General features: G+C 41.1%; 2 protein-coding genes across 4 annotated transcripts in view; both read right to left on the bottom strand.

Moving 5' to 3' along the window:
• Positions 1 to 1,723: 1,723 nt before the first annotated feature.
• tpra1 (transmembrane protein, adipocyte asscociated 1) lies at positions 1,724 to 11,171 on the bottom strand. Of its 2 annotated transcripts, none has more exons than XM_053435052.1 (11): positions 10,971 to 11,171; positions 9,651 to 9,834; positions 9,396 to 9,528; positions 8,280 to 8,366; positions 7,352 to 7,424; positions 7,150 to 7,229; positions 6,920 to 7,030; positions 6,767 to 6,827; positions 5,080 to 5,182; positions 4,590 to 4,670; positions 1,724 to 3,821 (listed from the first exon to the last, which is right to left on the bottom strand). In XM_053435052.1, the coding sequence occupies exons 2-11, from the start codon at positions 9,821 to 9,823 to the stop codon at positions 3,551 to 3,553; spliced, it is 1,173 nt and encodes a 390-aa protein (XP_053291027.1). In that variant the 5' UTR covers positions 9,824 to 9,834; positions 10,971 to 11,171; the 3' UTR covers positions 1,724 to 3,550. The 2 variants fall into 2 exon arrangements, with proteins under 2 accessions (XP_053291027.1, XP_053291020.1); XM_053435045.1 differs by lacking the exon at positions 10,971 to 11,171 and adding an exon at positions 10,632 to 10,917.
• A 994-nt stretch (positions 11,172 to 12,165) lies between these two features.
• trim107 (tripartite motif containing 107) overlaps positions 12,166 to 15,353 on the bottom strand; it is a 68,478-nt gene continuing 65,290 nt past the window's right edge. Inside the window, exons 2-3 of one of the 2 annotated variants that reach the window (XM_053435032.1) lie at positions 14,910 to 14,969; positions 12,166 to 14,092 (exon numbers count right to left, since the gene is read on the bottom strand). In XM_053435032.1, the coding sequence (XP_053291007.1) occupies positions 12,518 to 14,080 (1,563 nt within the window). In that variant the 5' untranslated portion in view covers positions 14,081 to 14,092; positions 14,910 to 14,969 and the 3' untranslated portion in view covers positions 12,166 to 12,517. Of the gene's footprint in view, positions 14,093 to 14,909; positions 15,050 to 15,353 lie in introns of those variants that run through there. The other variant, XM_053435024.1, reaches the window with a different exon arrangement.

The following is a 15,353-nucleotide window of genomic DNA, read 5'->3' as shown; positions in this document are numbered from 1 at the left end:
GCTTTATAACTCTGTGGGATCAGGTCACCTCTACAATATCCTTAGTTAGTTGTTATTGTTATTCCTCAATCAGTTGAGGTGACCTGCCCGGGCTGCGGGCGGCGGTACGTGTCCACCCGAGGATGGGGGGGGGGGGGGGTCGTCTGAGGACACGGGACCTGTCACTCGACACTTTAGCCTGCTAAGCTAACACCGCTGTTGGCTGCGGCTAAGCTAAATCAAACTTCATCACAGCAGGGCGACACGCGCGGGTATAGATCTACCTTCACCCCCTCGATGACCGTGACCTTCTCGTCCTCGTCCAGACCGAATGACACTCTCCGGCTCCCGGTTCCTCCCATGTTCCCCCGCCGGATAGCGAAGCGGCCAGGCAGCGACAGAGCCTCCTCAGCGCGGAGGTCACACGGGGACACAAGGAGAGGTGAGGGCGGCAGGAGTCTCCTCCACAGTCACTGCTGGTCCCCCGCAGTCTATGGCTGGTCCTCACGCTCCGGTAAAGCGCAACCTCGGTGTTCTCAAAGCTCATTGGCTGCGAGAATTAAAGAAAAAATTCCAGATCCAATCGTTTATCGTGGTGCATCAGAGTGGACGCAGGGCAGATGGGAGTTGTAGTTGTGGATGCTGACTGAGCGATGACAGTTCTGACTGAGCAGCCCTGCGGTCGGATTTGGACTCAGGTTTTGCGTGCGCACGGTTTTATAAATCGGAATTAGCTTTGGCGTACGCCATTTCTTGCTTTTGGGCGTATGCACACTTTTAGTAAGAATCCTACGCACTCTTATATAAATCCGATCCCTGTACCTTTCTCTCTTCAACAGAGATACAGGAGATCTGTCCTGTCTACAACAACACCAGCATATTGACATTTTATTTTGTAAGACATACTCCTACCTACCTCATTACATTGTCTTTAAATGCAGACAACTACTGCAACTTTGCACTTACGTATCTTGTTTATAGGCTTGTTCTTTGTTCTGTTTTATTTTAGTACTTAAATGTGTGTTTCTAGTACTCTATTGTGTATGATTTACTTGTGAGTAATAAAGAATAAAAAACAATCACAAGGAAACATGGATCCTGGAGATATGACGCAACAGTCACGTTGGGCAGATATATGCATTTTGTAGATTTGTTTTTAATATATCATGTAACAGTAATTTTTCTATATATACAAAAACAATATTTGTATATATTTCATTTAATTGTAGTTTTTTCACCTCCAACTTTTTCTACTTGCAATGTTTGCTATGATATAAGCAGCGACAGATCAGGGCCGGGCATTTTAATGCATTTTTCTTGAAGCAGAGTCATTGTTCATCCCCTAAGGTTTAAACTCTTAACCTTAGACTCACCGGGCAAGTCAGGAGTCACTACTACTGTTAATTTGCTATGAATTTTCAAACTTTTAAACTTTAGACAGTTGTTATAGCGCTACCATCAGGACTATTGGCCCACAAAGCCAGTTGAGGACTATTGGAATAGGACTGGACCTATGTGCTAAATTTGGTTTATTTTAATTTATGGGAGGGTGGACTTCCCTAGGATACTAATAACATTGACAAAAACAAGATAATACATGACAAACGATTCTGATTCAGAAATAAATAAATAACTAGGGTGTAGTTGCCACAAGTAACCTCAAGGTGGAGTCCTATCCCACTCTTCAATATGTTATATTGCCAAAGCAACCCTTGATGTTCAATCGCCCTAAAACAAACACATGAAAGAGTCCATGTTTTATTTTGATGCTCATGCAATGCTCATCACATTGCATTAATACGAGTTGAATATTATACAATAAATGCAGTTAAATTAAAAAAGGCCATTTACGTGTCATCTGCAAAATGATTTCATAAACATCTTGTGTATCCACACCAGTGAGCCCACGTCATAAAACAGCAAGCTAATTTCCCAATCACTCTTTGAAATCCGAGTAATACAGCAGTGTTCACCAGCACTCAAATATGAATATATAATATTGTCAAGAGGTTGGTAAATACTGTATTTACTTGGTAATATATCACTTCTTAACAGTTTTTCTTTATCATGGTGAAAAAATAAATGCAATCCTACATTTTCTGCCATTATCCATGAACCCATATAGCTTAAATTCAGTAATCCCACCTAACATAATAGTATTTTCAGGGGAAAACCAACATCATAATATCTCCTTGGTAGGCATGAGTACATGTGATGTGGTTTCAAAAGAATCTAGTATGTTATTGTAATAATACTGCGCATGGCAGGTATGATTTCATGAGTTGAGCCAAGACACAAACAAAAAAAAATGCAACAGCGCATTTACTTTATCCTCGACATAGTCTAAATTATCTATCATCTATCGCTGACTTAACTGCCTGAGCTGTTATTGCTCATTAGAAATGAGGATTATAATCCTTTTATTAAATTAAATACCACCACTTGATGCTATAAAATTGAGCAATATTTTCTTTTTGGTCTAATTTTACCAATTTTCATAACATATATAAAAACTCTTAAGAGATTAGCAGCAAAATAAAACCTCAACTTTGCATCAGTATCCTATGACGCAGCAAGGAAAGCTGAATTAGATATGCTGATACGAAAGCAGCACAGGTCGGAATTTTGAAGCTTTCTGCAGATTTGTTTTTAAATCACACATGACGACACTTCCTAAAAGGACCATGGAGCGAACAAATGTGCTTTCAGTAGAAGGAATGATTAATCAGGTGCAAGAAATTTAAATAAAGAAGGAAAGACATGAGGCGAGAGCTTATGCCTGAGTTGTTATTTAACTTGTTAGAGAATTATTCTGGTCTCTGCCTCACAGACGACTTGTGGTGTTTAAAATAAATGCAACGGCTGCATTTAGGAGACACCAATTTCTTCATTACATTGCCGTGACACGCATCACGCTAACACGGTTCACATGATAACAGGATGAACCGCACCTATTTCAGAAGACAAAGTACACAGGAGTTGTTGCCCTGGATAAAGAGGCACGGTGACGCGGAGTCACAAATCTAGCACAAGGCAGCAGATAACAAAGTCAGTAGAGATGCAATTCAAAGGCTTCAGTGGGAATGTACAGATGCCGAGTTGCCTTCAAAAGAATGTTAGATAGATTTGAAAGACTTGGGTGCTTAAAACGGGGCTAAAACGTCATCACTGAAGATGGTGGAATGACAGAGAACGTGACGAGATGAGTCTGAAAGTCCCCACATCTAAAAAGCCAGTGGAACACAATCGATATGGAAACTCTCAGAGGCCACAATCGGGGACAGGGCTCCGAGTGTGGAGCTACAGCAGCAGTGCACTCTGGCAACAGTGTTAGAAAACGGTTGCTTAATTCAGCCCACCATGTAAATGCTTAGCAAAGATACCTCCTCAAGTGTCAACTTGTCAACTCATCTTGGCCTCACAGAAAGAACAAGAGCCTTTTCTTGATGTCCAAATACTTTGCTCTGCTTTGCTTTTTTTGGGCAACTCCACTGGATGCCTCCCTGTCTAACACACGCCATGTGCATAACATTTAAATCCATCTGGAAAACCATCGCTCCTCTTCATCCTTTCACGCATTGATAGGTCTCCAGCGGTCAGCTTCAATGCTGTTAATGCTGCTGGAGCCGTAGGGTCCAGAGGCAACATCGTCCAGGTGTGCTCCCACCATGCGAGAGCTGCCGGGACCAGAGCCATCGATCTGTGTAGAGGAGTAGAACAGGCCCTGGTCGGTCAGCTCCTTACGACCAAGAGCTGTGGCCACTGTGGGAGGAAGGTGGACGTCGCTTTCGTCCGGCTCATCTACCTGCGACTTGTAGGAAAACAGGATCTTTGGTTCTGAGCTGTGGGAGAGGAAAAATAGGTCACATGCAGGAAGAAACAGGTTCTGCTGATAATAGTACTTTTAATAATAATAAGCACTTTTCAGACACAGTTTTAAAGTGCTTGACGTGGTTGGAATAAGATTAAAACATTACGGGACTAAGGCAAAAATAAGATCAGGGAGTTAAATAATACAGAAACTACAATGTCACTCAGTGGAGCGCATAACTTTGCCAAGGTCAAATAGTCCCCTTAGCTCCAAACAAGCTGCACCGAATTTACCACACTAATAAACATCAGTTCCCTGAATGTGCCTGATTTTTTCATCAAGATCCGTTTATTATTCTCTGGGGAAACAGTGAAAATGTCATAAAACACAATGATCAAGAATTTGGGGGGAAAAAGGCCCTGGATCGCCCACTGATCTGGATCCAGAACAAAATTGAATATGTTCTTCCCTGATTCATACCGCATCCTTCCACTAAGTTTAGGGGAAATCAGTTCAGTTATTTTTGTGTAAACTTGCTAAAAACCAACCGACAAACTAAATTACATAACCTCCTTGGCTGAGGTAAAAATACATCATTAAAACAATAGCAATAAAATAATAAAACAAACTCCTCTAGGTGATGAAAATGTGCACTGGGATGAATAAGGTAAGTTAATATGTTTTATTTCATTATTAAATATATGTTTTAAGAAGTCACTGATTCTGCAAGCCTCCAAGTTCCTGGTGCTGCATCAATTGTGGCATTTAGGGTTTATTTTTTATGTTTCGCTGTACTTACCCAAAGAAGCCTTTGAGGAATGTGACATAGATGAGCGGAGCAAATGTGGAGAAATACAGGAAGGTGGTGACATCCACACAGCTACATCAGGAAAGACAAAAAGCCCAAATCAATAGTTTGCTGCTATAAGGATAAATGTGTCATGTTCAGATCCTCTCACTTTAACTCCAGTAAACATCATGGATCCCATCAAAGTCAATGTCAATCAATGACGAATAAGGTTTATAAACAGCCACTAAGCTCCAGATCCTCAATATTTGTTTTAAAAGATTACCCTACATAATCCCCCCAAAAAGCTGTAGCTGCTCTCAATCCAAAAAATAGAACATAGCTTATATTTCTCTTCTTACAACAGTGACATTAGCGGAACTATTTAGTCAAAATTTGGATCATGCAAACACAGAATTCATTTTTATATCCATTGTTATGTGATGACTGTTCTGTAAACAAATAAGCTGCCACACACAATGTTCATGAGAAGGATACTGACCAGAGTCCCTCTATGATTTCAGCACAGAGCAGAGCGCTGCCCAAGCCCTGGACCAGGTTCAGTAAGGACAGGATGGCAGCATACACGTAGAAACTCCTCTTAGCTAAACAGGGGTACCAAAACAAAGCATAATGCACAACAGAGAACAAGTGCTTTCAATTACAGTCCAGACCATAAGTATTTGAACAGCAGCACATTTTTTGTTCTTCCGGATTTCCTGCTTATGTACATTCAACGTGAAGTAGAATAATGGAAACTAAATGAAGGTACAAAGTCTTAGCTTCCTTCACTATTGAAATAATTGTGTTTGCGACACAAACCGTTTAACACATAGCAACAAAGATTCTAAAAGCAGGGTTTCCCCCAGTGCTTTATAGGCCTGGCGGGCCGCCAGGCTTTTCTCCCCCCCCCCCCCGCCAGGCTAAGCGTCGCTTGTTTATTTATTAAAAAATGTTTTTAATGCACCAGAAACATGATACCAAAGACGGCATTGCGCTTTTAACCGCATCTGGTGATACGGTTGAAACCGCAATGGCGACATCTTATGGTCAGTATGTGAACCCATAAGGTAAGGGGTCAGGTGTATTTTCCATCACCTGAACCTCCAAAACCACGACCTGTCTCTACCACGCAACAACTTTCGCAACAACTTTCACACGACATGTCACGGAGAAAGGGTCAAAAAACCTTGGACTCTTTCTTTTTCCGGAGTCGGGGGAGCACGGAGGAGACGATGAGGCCGCTCCTTCCCCCACGGCCAAGCGGAGAGCATCGCCAGCGAGCCGACCGAGCCGCGGCTCGATGATGAGGCAGAGCTAGTTAGCGCGGATGTTAGCGCGTCGGATGTTAGTATTTCGGATGTTAGCACGTCGGAGCAGCCTGCTGCGAGCCGCGATGGGAAACATCGAAGTAGCGGATTTAACCCAAAGTTTAACCCAAAGACCTCAGGAACAGGCTGCAGGGGAAAAGCCTAACTGCCTGCCTCCGTATAAAAATAAATGGTCCCTCTGTGGCTGATCTTGACTACAGTAAGGCTCTGGAGGAGTTCTTTCAGAAGCCGAGACGGATCACTTGCAGTGATCCAACCTGCACCCTCTGCAAGAAGTAAAAGAGGTCACACAGCATACCTCTTCAGGCCCTGAGTTCCCTGTTCCCCCTTGGCCATGTTTGCACTTTTTTATTTATGTTAATATAAATAATAATAATAAGGCTGGCAGAGTCAGTCTTTTAAATCACCTCTTAAACCCCATTTTTATTGACTTGCTTTCATGTGACGTCAGGATTTTTATCGTGTTATTTTCCTCTTTGGAAAATACTGCTTTTATATGTGCAAGTTTTTGATGTGACATAGCTCTATACTTGTTATCAACCTAAATGTGGTTGTCTGGAATCCTTGTAACATTGCATCCTTCTGGTTGTTATTTCTCATATATTTACTTTTCTTGCTTTGCTTTCAAAGCACTTTGTAATCTCTGTTTTAAAAAGTTAATTATTTTCTTCCAAACTGAATGAACCGAGAGTCTAAAGAACCAACGTGTAACTACTCAAATATTTATGGTCTGTATTGTATAACATCACACAGGGATATATAACATGTCAGAGAGTACAGTACATTCTTGTTTCCATTCATTATATTTAATATAATAAATACCTTTTAAGATCTAACGTAATGAAATGTGTAACTTACATGGCAGAGATATCCTCTCTCTTATTGGAGTTTTAGGCAAGATCACAATCAAAGAGTACACCTAAAAAAAAAAAACATTGCATTGTTAAATAAACATTAGTAATTTTGAATTTTAATATGTTTGCTCATGCTGCAGAGCTACAGGTTACTGACCAGGAAGAAGAAGATGGAACTGGCTAACCAGAAGTGGCGTCCTCCGTGGCCGTAGATGTTGAAGTCCTCAGCTGATAGGTGACTGTCTGGATAAAGGATCTCTAGTGTGCCCTAAAATGTATAATTATTCATTTGAATGCATACATGGGACAATGATAAATATAGAATGTTTTGTGTAATGTTATCATCATATATCTGTCATCATTTAATCTCTCATCATGTGTCGTTACCTGTGTGATGGAGTAGCCCAGAGCGAGCACAGCAGTGATAGCCAGTACACGCTTAATGCTGGAATTGCTCTCCAGGTGACCTGATAACCACACAAATAAAGAGGCTTGAAAATCCTCTTCTGAAGGAAGTACTGGAAATTAACAAGAAACAACACAAAGGTTTAAACATAAATGAGAACTGAAACCAGCATAACAAACCAACCGAAAGCGAGTCCCAAGATCACGACGCTGAGCTCAATAGCCAACAAGAAGAATCGGGTGATTTCCCACAGCACCTACAGAGACAACAAACATCTTGAGAATCCAGTGTGGCAAAGACAACAAGCTGTGCTTTCACACACCATGTGCATGTACAGAAGAGATTACACTAAAGACTATTAAATTACACATTTGGTTTTTTTCCCTTCCTACAGCACAGCCATGACAGAGTTCTGTAGGAACATAATGTCCGTCAGTGTGACCCTCATAGGGGCCTGTCTGGTATGTGAGGAATGTCAGCCATGCTTTTGCTTCTAGACATAAAAGCTCTGCAAAGTCATGCCGCAGCTCATATCACGCCCTCTGGCCACTGAATAAAAGAGAAATCTGTGACAGGATATGGTGCCTGCTACTTCAGTGAGGGTGAGGGATTTATGCTTCAATGCTGCATTCCGTCACACACAAGATGAACAGTAAAGACAGCATGTGATTGGAAAGCCTATCAAGTTCTTACATCTAATAAATAACATTACTTAGAAAGGAATGCTTAGGTTTGAACCCATTTGCATGTTCCCACAAATTAAAATCTCTGTCACTGTAGTGTGCAGTTAACATGGACATCTTGTGATGAGTGCAGATATGTTACATACACACTCTCATATCTAGTATAATCAAAAGGTCTTCATCTTTTGTTTGTTTACCTCTGATTGTACCTGAGCATTCAGCTCTGTTTTACAGATTCATTTGAAAACAGAACTGATGTTAACCAAACTTTTAACACCCTTAAAGACCTGTCTCTCTGTTTAACACAGCAGGCACCAATACTGGACTTTGAAATTTGGCAGTGGTGTTGTCACCCATTTGTTTTTTTAACCTACATGTACAGACTTGTAATAGCCAAAGACATGATTACTTTACTTTTCCATCCTTACTTTGTCTATGATGGTGGCAGCACTGGATGCACTGACAGTCATGGACACTATGGCCCGGGTGATTCCAACTCCTGCTACGACAAAAACCTAAGAAATACAGGACACAACATGTTAGACGTCCTCTATTGTGTTCAACTGAAGCAATATAACCTGTCCTGGATTAGAGTCACAGGTCAAGTATACATGATAGCAACAATGCACTGTTTTACACTGGTGACAAACAAAGAGCAGTGTTCCTCTGTTGCCGGACACAGCAGAGCTGAGGTATCTACCTCTCTAGAGTCTTTGTTTGTTATCACAGGAAAGAAAACCTGAGTAGACAGGTGCAGTACATTTTGGAAACAATAGACACATTTTACTGAGAAAGAACAGATTATACAGCAGAACAGCAAAAATAAAGAACATTTTCAGTACGTGGTTCATTTGTCTTTGATGTTAGGCAAAAGTGAAAGTTAAAGTCACTAACAACTGAATTACCACAAAGGATTTTTTATGGGAAGTCCCCATTTCCTCTGAGTTTTGTTTTGCCATTTCATAGAAAAGAACATAAACCATCACTGGTGTGAGCACAATTTCACGCTTGATTCTATATCTTGAACTGAATCAAAAATACCAATGATATTATGCCTCTTTTACATATATTCCTGAATAAGATTGTACACTATTGTGAATTTGTACATACTCAATATAGTATTTATTTTACTACAGTGAAATTATATAACAAATAGCATTTTATAAATATATTCATATTGCCTACATACTTATAGCAGTCAAAGTTTGCACACGTATATTTCATTATCTCCTTATACATCATGCACAAATACAGTATATACATCCTGATTCAATCATCCTGTACCACTGCACTTTGCTCAAGTACATTTCTCTAATAATAATATTTGTGTCTGTAGTGAAAGGTACATATTGTGTACATATTCTCAATTTTTTTTATATCTATACATGTTATTCTATTGCATTTTGTACTTTCACGTTTTCTTCTCTCCTTCTTTTTTACTATCTGCTGCTGTAACAATTTCCCCGGCATGGTATCACTAAAGTCATATCTTATCTCGTTACTCTGAATACTGTATATTGGTGTTTGTGTAGTTTTCATCCTACCAGCAGGTAAAAGGTGACAAAGATGGGGCTAGAGGTGAGTCGAATCTTTGCCCTGGCCGACGGCAGCTTCCATATCAGGAAGACAAAGAAGGCCACATTAGGCACCAGCAGTAAAATGTCCCAGAACCGAACCCTAGGACAGAGAGAGGAGCGTCAGGGGCAGACAGTGTTGTGTAGACTGCTGGCCACAGTCATTTAGATGCATTCTGGTTTTACTGAATAATTCCCATTTCAGTATATTACTCCTCTGGTTACCTGGAGTCCCCGATGTCCTCATACAGAACTTGCAGACATTTGTGAGGCCTGGTGATGTTCTCTTCAGGAGCGGGTCTCCAGGTGGGGAATGCTGAAGTGTTCTCAAAGGGTGTGGGCGTGACACTCCCATTGTATTGAGCAAACCTAACCACAGCTGCCACTGTGGCTAGCATGGTGTCAGAGACTGAGGGAAAATAAAATCAGATATTCATTGGAAGGGATTCTTCACAGCAGCTGGGGCAGTCATTTTACTTCACACACGTCTAAGACTGAGGAGGGCAGAGCTTATGAAATAAAGAGCTCAGAGACTCTGGAACACCCTGCCTGAGGAAATATGGCACTGGATGCCAGTATCTTTATTTAACTCCAAGCTTTAATATAGTTTTATCCCACCACAGCCCCCAATTTTTACAGAATTCTATGTCATTTCAAAGTTTTCATTTATTTTAAAGTTCAAGTTAAATTTTATGCAGGTTACTTTAAATTGTCTATGCACTTTGCATATAGAGCTATACTAATAAACATATAGTTATGATATTTCAACAATGAAGGGTTTCTTCATTTAGGGGAATACAGAAAGGTGGTGACATCCACAAAGCTACATCAGAAAAGACAAGAAGCCTGATCAATAGTTTGCTGCAAAAAGGATAGATGTGCTATGTTCAAATCCTCTCACTTTAACACTAGTAAACATGATGGATCCCATCAAGGCTTAGCTCCTGAAGTAGGGTTTGAGAAGAGAAGATCATTCAGGTCTACTCTTCTCTGAATGAAAGGGTAATATAAACTAGATCATATAAACACAGCACAGAGACACTTAACAGACAAGGGGAGTTAAACTCGTGTACTGTTGAACCATGGAGGGTTCCTGTCAAAGCTTCCACCTCTGGACAAACATTATGTAACTGGACTGGCTGCTTTCAGAGCTCTGTGTAGTGCTAACACAGTAAAACGAATCTAACGCCATTAGCATTTACTTACACGTATTCCACATGACTCTACACACATGAACCCTTCACGCGCTGACTGAAAACACTTTCAGTTCGGGATTTACAGATGCTAGCTAACGATGCTACTTCCAGTTTGCTAGCTGTCGTCGGGAAGACATGTTTTCAAATAAAAAAATCACATCCTCCTCGTGTTTCCGATGCAGACAAACACAGCAGCGATAGCGTTGTTGACAGTAAACATGGCTCGGTAAATAACATTAGCTGCCACTGGCTCAACGTTAGCATCAAAACAAACGTGATACTAGTGCAAGTGCAGTGACGCTGAGTGGACGTTACGGAGCCGCGGCTGGTAAACAAGACAACATCTTACCGAGTCAGGAGCGCCGAGATCCCGGCAGCGACGTGTCGTGAAATGTTTATAGAAAGTGTAGAAGTTCAGCGCATGCTCACAGTGTCTGTGACCGATCGACACATCGATCACCGATAGGAAACATGGCTGTTCCGGATAGTTTCGTTCACTCATTTCTCATGGATCACCTGACACAAGCTCCAGACAAGCGCGCCAAGTCTCGCGAGATCACCATGTGACGTAGGTGTTCTTTCAGAGGCTGTCTCGTGGTATTATATATTATATTCTTTAGATAAATGTTTTATGTTTCATTTGACTTTTAGTTAACAACCTTTTTTCTGTGTTGTTGTCATTTCTGTTTTGAAAACTAAAAATGTATTGTGACACCATCCATAGACTTAAAAGGTGCTAGTATATGTATTAATGTATCATATCAGTTTTTACCTATTTCTCCTCATTTGCTAGGGCCCGAGCACTGACAGCCACTGACAGACAGTGAGGCCCTATTGAAATTGTAAGGATTTTTATTATTATTTATCAGGCAAGTGAATTGGCTGAATTGCTCAAATTCTTACCAAAATTTGCAGAAAGTTAGAAAGTGGTGAAAATGTACGTATTCTGGAGGAATTTTCAATGGGTGTCGCAAAATGGCTCAACGGTGTTATCATAACCAGACAAACAAAAAAGTCTTGGATGCAATCGGAAAAACGCAACAGGAAGCCTGCTATTTTGCATTTAGTGGCCATTTTGGCCGTATTCCACATTTTTACTTTGAGGTACTTGTACCAGGGCTTACATCAGATCAACTTCAAATTGAGATGAGTGTCATCACAACAAGATGGAGATACAAACTAACTCAAAGATCGATTTTTCGTCACACGGTGTGACCATGGCGTCTAGGTTTGATTACACGCCATTAATCCTTTGATGCTGAGCCGTGACGGTGAAATTCCCACTTTAACTTAAAGTATACTTTTATTTGTTTTCATGTATCCATTGTTGTGGGACCATACATTTCTATTTGTGTTCATCTGTTTGTTAGCAATGAAATGTTTGAGTAAATTTTTAAAAGCATTAAAAAAAGACAGATGTTGGATCTACTTCAGTTTGTTTAGATTAGTTCAAATTAAGAAATGTAAAATGCATATTTTTAGAGTATCATCTCCCAAGGATGTAATAATAGAAACATGATAATATATTATAAAAACGTAAAATGTTCTTATAAATCTTTTCGTTAATTTATTTGTCTGACAGAAAACACAATATATTTCAGTCTTCCTGCCATTACACTAGGAGTGCATTAGCAAAATGATTAAATTTCTCGACAAATCATGTGAAGCACTGTATTTCATTATCACACAAAACAAAACCAACCTAACAAGTAGGGGTTCCATCAGAATTTATAAATTATTTGAAAGTTATCTGAGGAACGAGGAAAGAGTTCTTAAGTATCAATCATTCTGTCATTATACAATTCAAGTTTCAGTTTAGAATTTTAAATATTATTACATTGTTCTTCAATGCAGAACATTTGCTAAGAAGTAAACAACATAGGTAATACAAATGTATTAAGAGTAAACAGTGACACGTGCTTTTGGGTGCCCTGACATCATCCTGTATGCCAGGTTTACAGGCTCAGTCAGGTTGGCCTTAAACGTGTACACATGAGTCTTCCCGCTGATGGCGCTGATGTTGTAGAAGCTCAGCGTATGGGTCTTGAAGCTCAGCTTGATCTCCAGCTTGCTTGACACGGACGTCCTCTTCAGCGGCACATCGTGACCCTGCTCAAAGGCCGTCAGCCGGTTGTTGAACCACATCAGACACCAGGAGCTCCGGCTGCTTTCCAGGGCAGACAGCAGCCCGGTGCGTGCCAGCTTCCCAGTGTAGCACACACCGATGATCCATGGGGAGCCTTCAAGCTCCACCTCCCAGCTGTGGTCACCTTCAGAGAAACGCTGAGAGCTGAGGACCTGATAGAAGCTGTTGAACCTCTGAGGGGAGGAGGGGTAGGGCTGTTTTGTAGCGCTGAAAGTTACCGTCTTCAAGTCCTCTGAGAGAACGAGGTTGGGATGGGCCGTTTCCTGGTCAAATGTCACCTCTGAAGGGTTGAGGCTGCTGCGAAGAGAGCGCTGAATCTCTCCGAGTCTTTCCCGCAGCTCAGCGTTCATGTTTTCCAGCTTGGGACAGACTCGTGCAGGGCTGACTTTGGTCGGCACACAGTCTTCCTCTTCATCCACTGGTTTGGCCATTAATTCCACAATGTGCGGTTGTAGGATTTGGAGCTCGTCATTGAATGCAGCCTCATCTCCTTCAGTCAACAGGGACTCAGCTCTGAGCATTGCCCGCCTCAGATGCTTGGCCAGCTCAGAGGCTTGACTGACTCGACCAACTATCGTGGCCTCACCTGGACCCAGCTCCTCCTCAATGATCTGCGTCACCTCTGCAACATAGCCCTGGGACAAATCCTTGATCTTCTCTAACAGTTTGGATGTTCTCTCCCTCAGGTGAGCATTAGCAGTGGCTACTTCTAACTCCCATTCCTTCTGTTTCTTCAAAACACCCTCTGCCATCTCCAACTTCAGGTTCAACTCTGTGACCTGAGTTGCCAGTCTGAATTTAGGTTCATCCATTTCCATTTTGGCTTTTTCACTGCTTTGTTCTTGGTCCACAGGAAGAGGACACCCTGTGGAACCCGACCTGATTTGAAAGCCATCATGCCCCTTGCCATCATGGCTCCCCCCGGCTGTCGTGGAGTCCTGGTGGTATTTTGTGTTTGATTTGTCTGTATCTGAGGTATCCTGACTCCTGACTGCTACCTGGCCGACGTTAGAAGGGTTTGGAGTGGAGCCAATTTTCACAGCAGTGGCTTTGTAGGTCTCCACCATGCTGCGCATTTTGAAGCTTTTCACGAGGGATGTGGTTCCCTGATAGGCTGACTGGCATTCAGGGCAGCTGTGTTTGTCAACTCCTTCTCCCATGGTCTGGAGGCAGGCAAAGCAGTAGACGTGACCACAGGGAAGAGAAACTGGCACACAGAAGAGCTGCAAGCAGATGGGGCAGGTGAGCTCCAGCTCCAAAGCTTCTAAATGATTCATGTTAGGAGGGGTTGCTTCAGTCTCACTCACAGACATGGGGGCCAGGTACTGGAGGAAAAGAAGTAAGACATATGAACTAAATGGTACTAAAAAATAAAATACATATATATATATTTACACTCATTACTGCGTGACTTCACATATATATATTTATAAGTCCACTCAGGACATGATCAGAGACAAAAAATGCTCATAGTTCCAGTCTTTATTTATTTATTAATTTCCTTTATTTTAACAGCCTTAAACACAAATCAATACAATGGACTTAACCTTTTGTCTTCAGTGGTAACTTATCGACTTAGTAACTGATGGGCATCATTTCCACCAGGAAACACCAACAGCAAGCGTCACAAAGCACAACATGAGGAAACGGTACTGGATTTGCGTGCATGGAACGTAGCACTCAAATACATATTTCAAAATGTGGGTTTCCAGGCCAGAACAAGGTCGCATTCACGTATATTCTATTTTGCATGATGAACCTACGTTGAAGGAAAATGTCTCGAATGGCTATGACAGGCAAAGAGCCTCTATAGGTCAAACATATTTCTGCATCTGTTTACTTATTGGTTGAGTTTCGTTTTCCTGGTTTTCCAACATGACCTCAAGGCGACTGAGATCTCTGTTAAATCAGCCATATTTACTTTGCCAGTCTGACTCTGCTGCTTTAGGACACAAATCTTATTTCAACCTAACGTGTTGCTTTTGATTCCGTGTAAAAACCAGACGTTTAATTTATTATTCGTAAACACGTGCGCAGTACTTAACGCACGTCGCGGGTGCGTAATTGTTTACGAAAGTCTAAATATAGATTGTCCGTCATGAAAAGAAAAGAATAACACATCAAAGCGTTTCAAAGACTTACCTGAAACAACAGCACTGTCTCGTGTCAACTCTTCCTGGTCTGATGAGTCAATAAAACGCACTGACGCAGGCGTGCGCATTCAAATCATCAACGTCTTTATCAGCAGGACCTCAGTCAGTCCCGATGGAGCTTCAGGCAACTTTAACTCCTCATTACTGCCTGACTTCATTTATGGGAGTTAACGAGACCTTTGCTTACTCTGCTCCACCATCTAGTATAATAATAGTAATAATAAATATTATTATTTCACAACTAAATAAAAAATTACAAATTACCTCACCAAAGGATAAAACAACAATACTATTTAACTAAAAATCAACTAATTTTAAAATCAACTTACATAAATCGATATTCACAAAGATGTAAGCTCCTTTTTTTTTTTACATAATATTTTACCGAACAATATATTGCAAAACAAAGTCCTCTCTACTGTTTTTCTCTTCG

The sequence above is a fragment of the Pleuronectes platessa genome, chromosome 2, assembly GCF_947347685.1.
Source record: "Pleuronectes platessa chromosome 2, fPlePla1.1, whole genome shotgun sequence".
In the NCBI taxonomy this organism is placed as follows: Eukaryota; Metazoa; Chordata; class Actinopteri; order Pleuronectiformes; family Pleuronectidae; genus Pleuronectes; species Pleuronectes platessa.
The sequence above is the reverse complement of the archived record's forward strand: the minus strand, read 5'-3'. Positions and strand labels throughout refer to the sequence as shown.

Excerpts from the sequence above, each read along its gene's own strand:
- tpra1 (XM_053435045.1), bottom strand. Across the intron at positions 7,230-7,351 it reads GATCTTGGGACTCGCTTTCG|GTCACCTGGAGAGCAATTCC; the intron begins GTTGGTTTGTTA and ends TGTGGTTATCAG. Across the intron at positions 7,031-7,149 it reads TGGGCTACTCCATCACACAG|GGCACACTAGAGATCCTTTA; the intron begins GTAACGACACAT and ends TATACATTTTAG.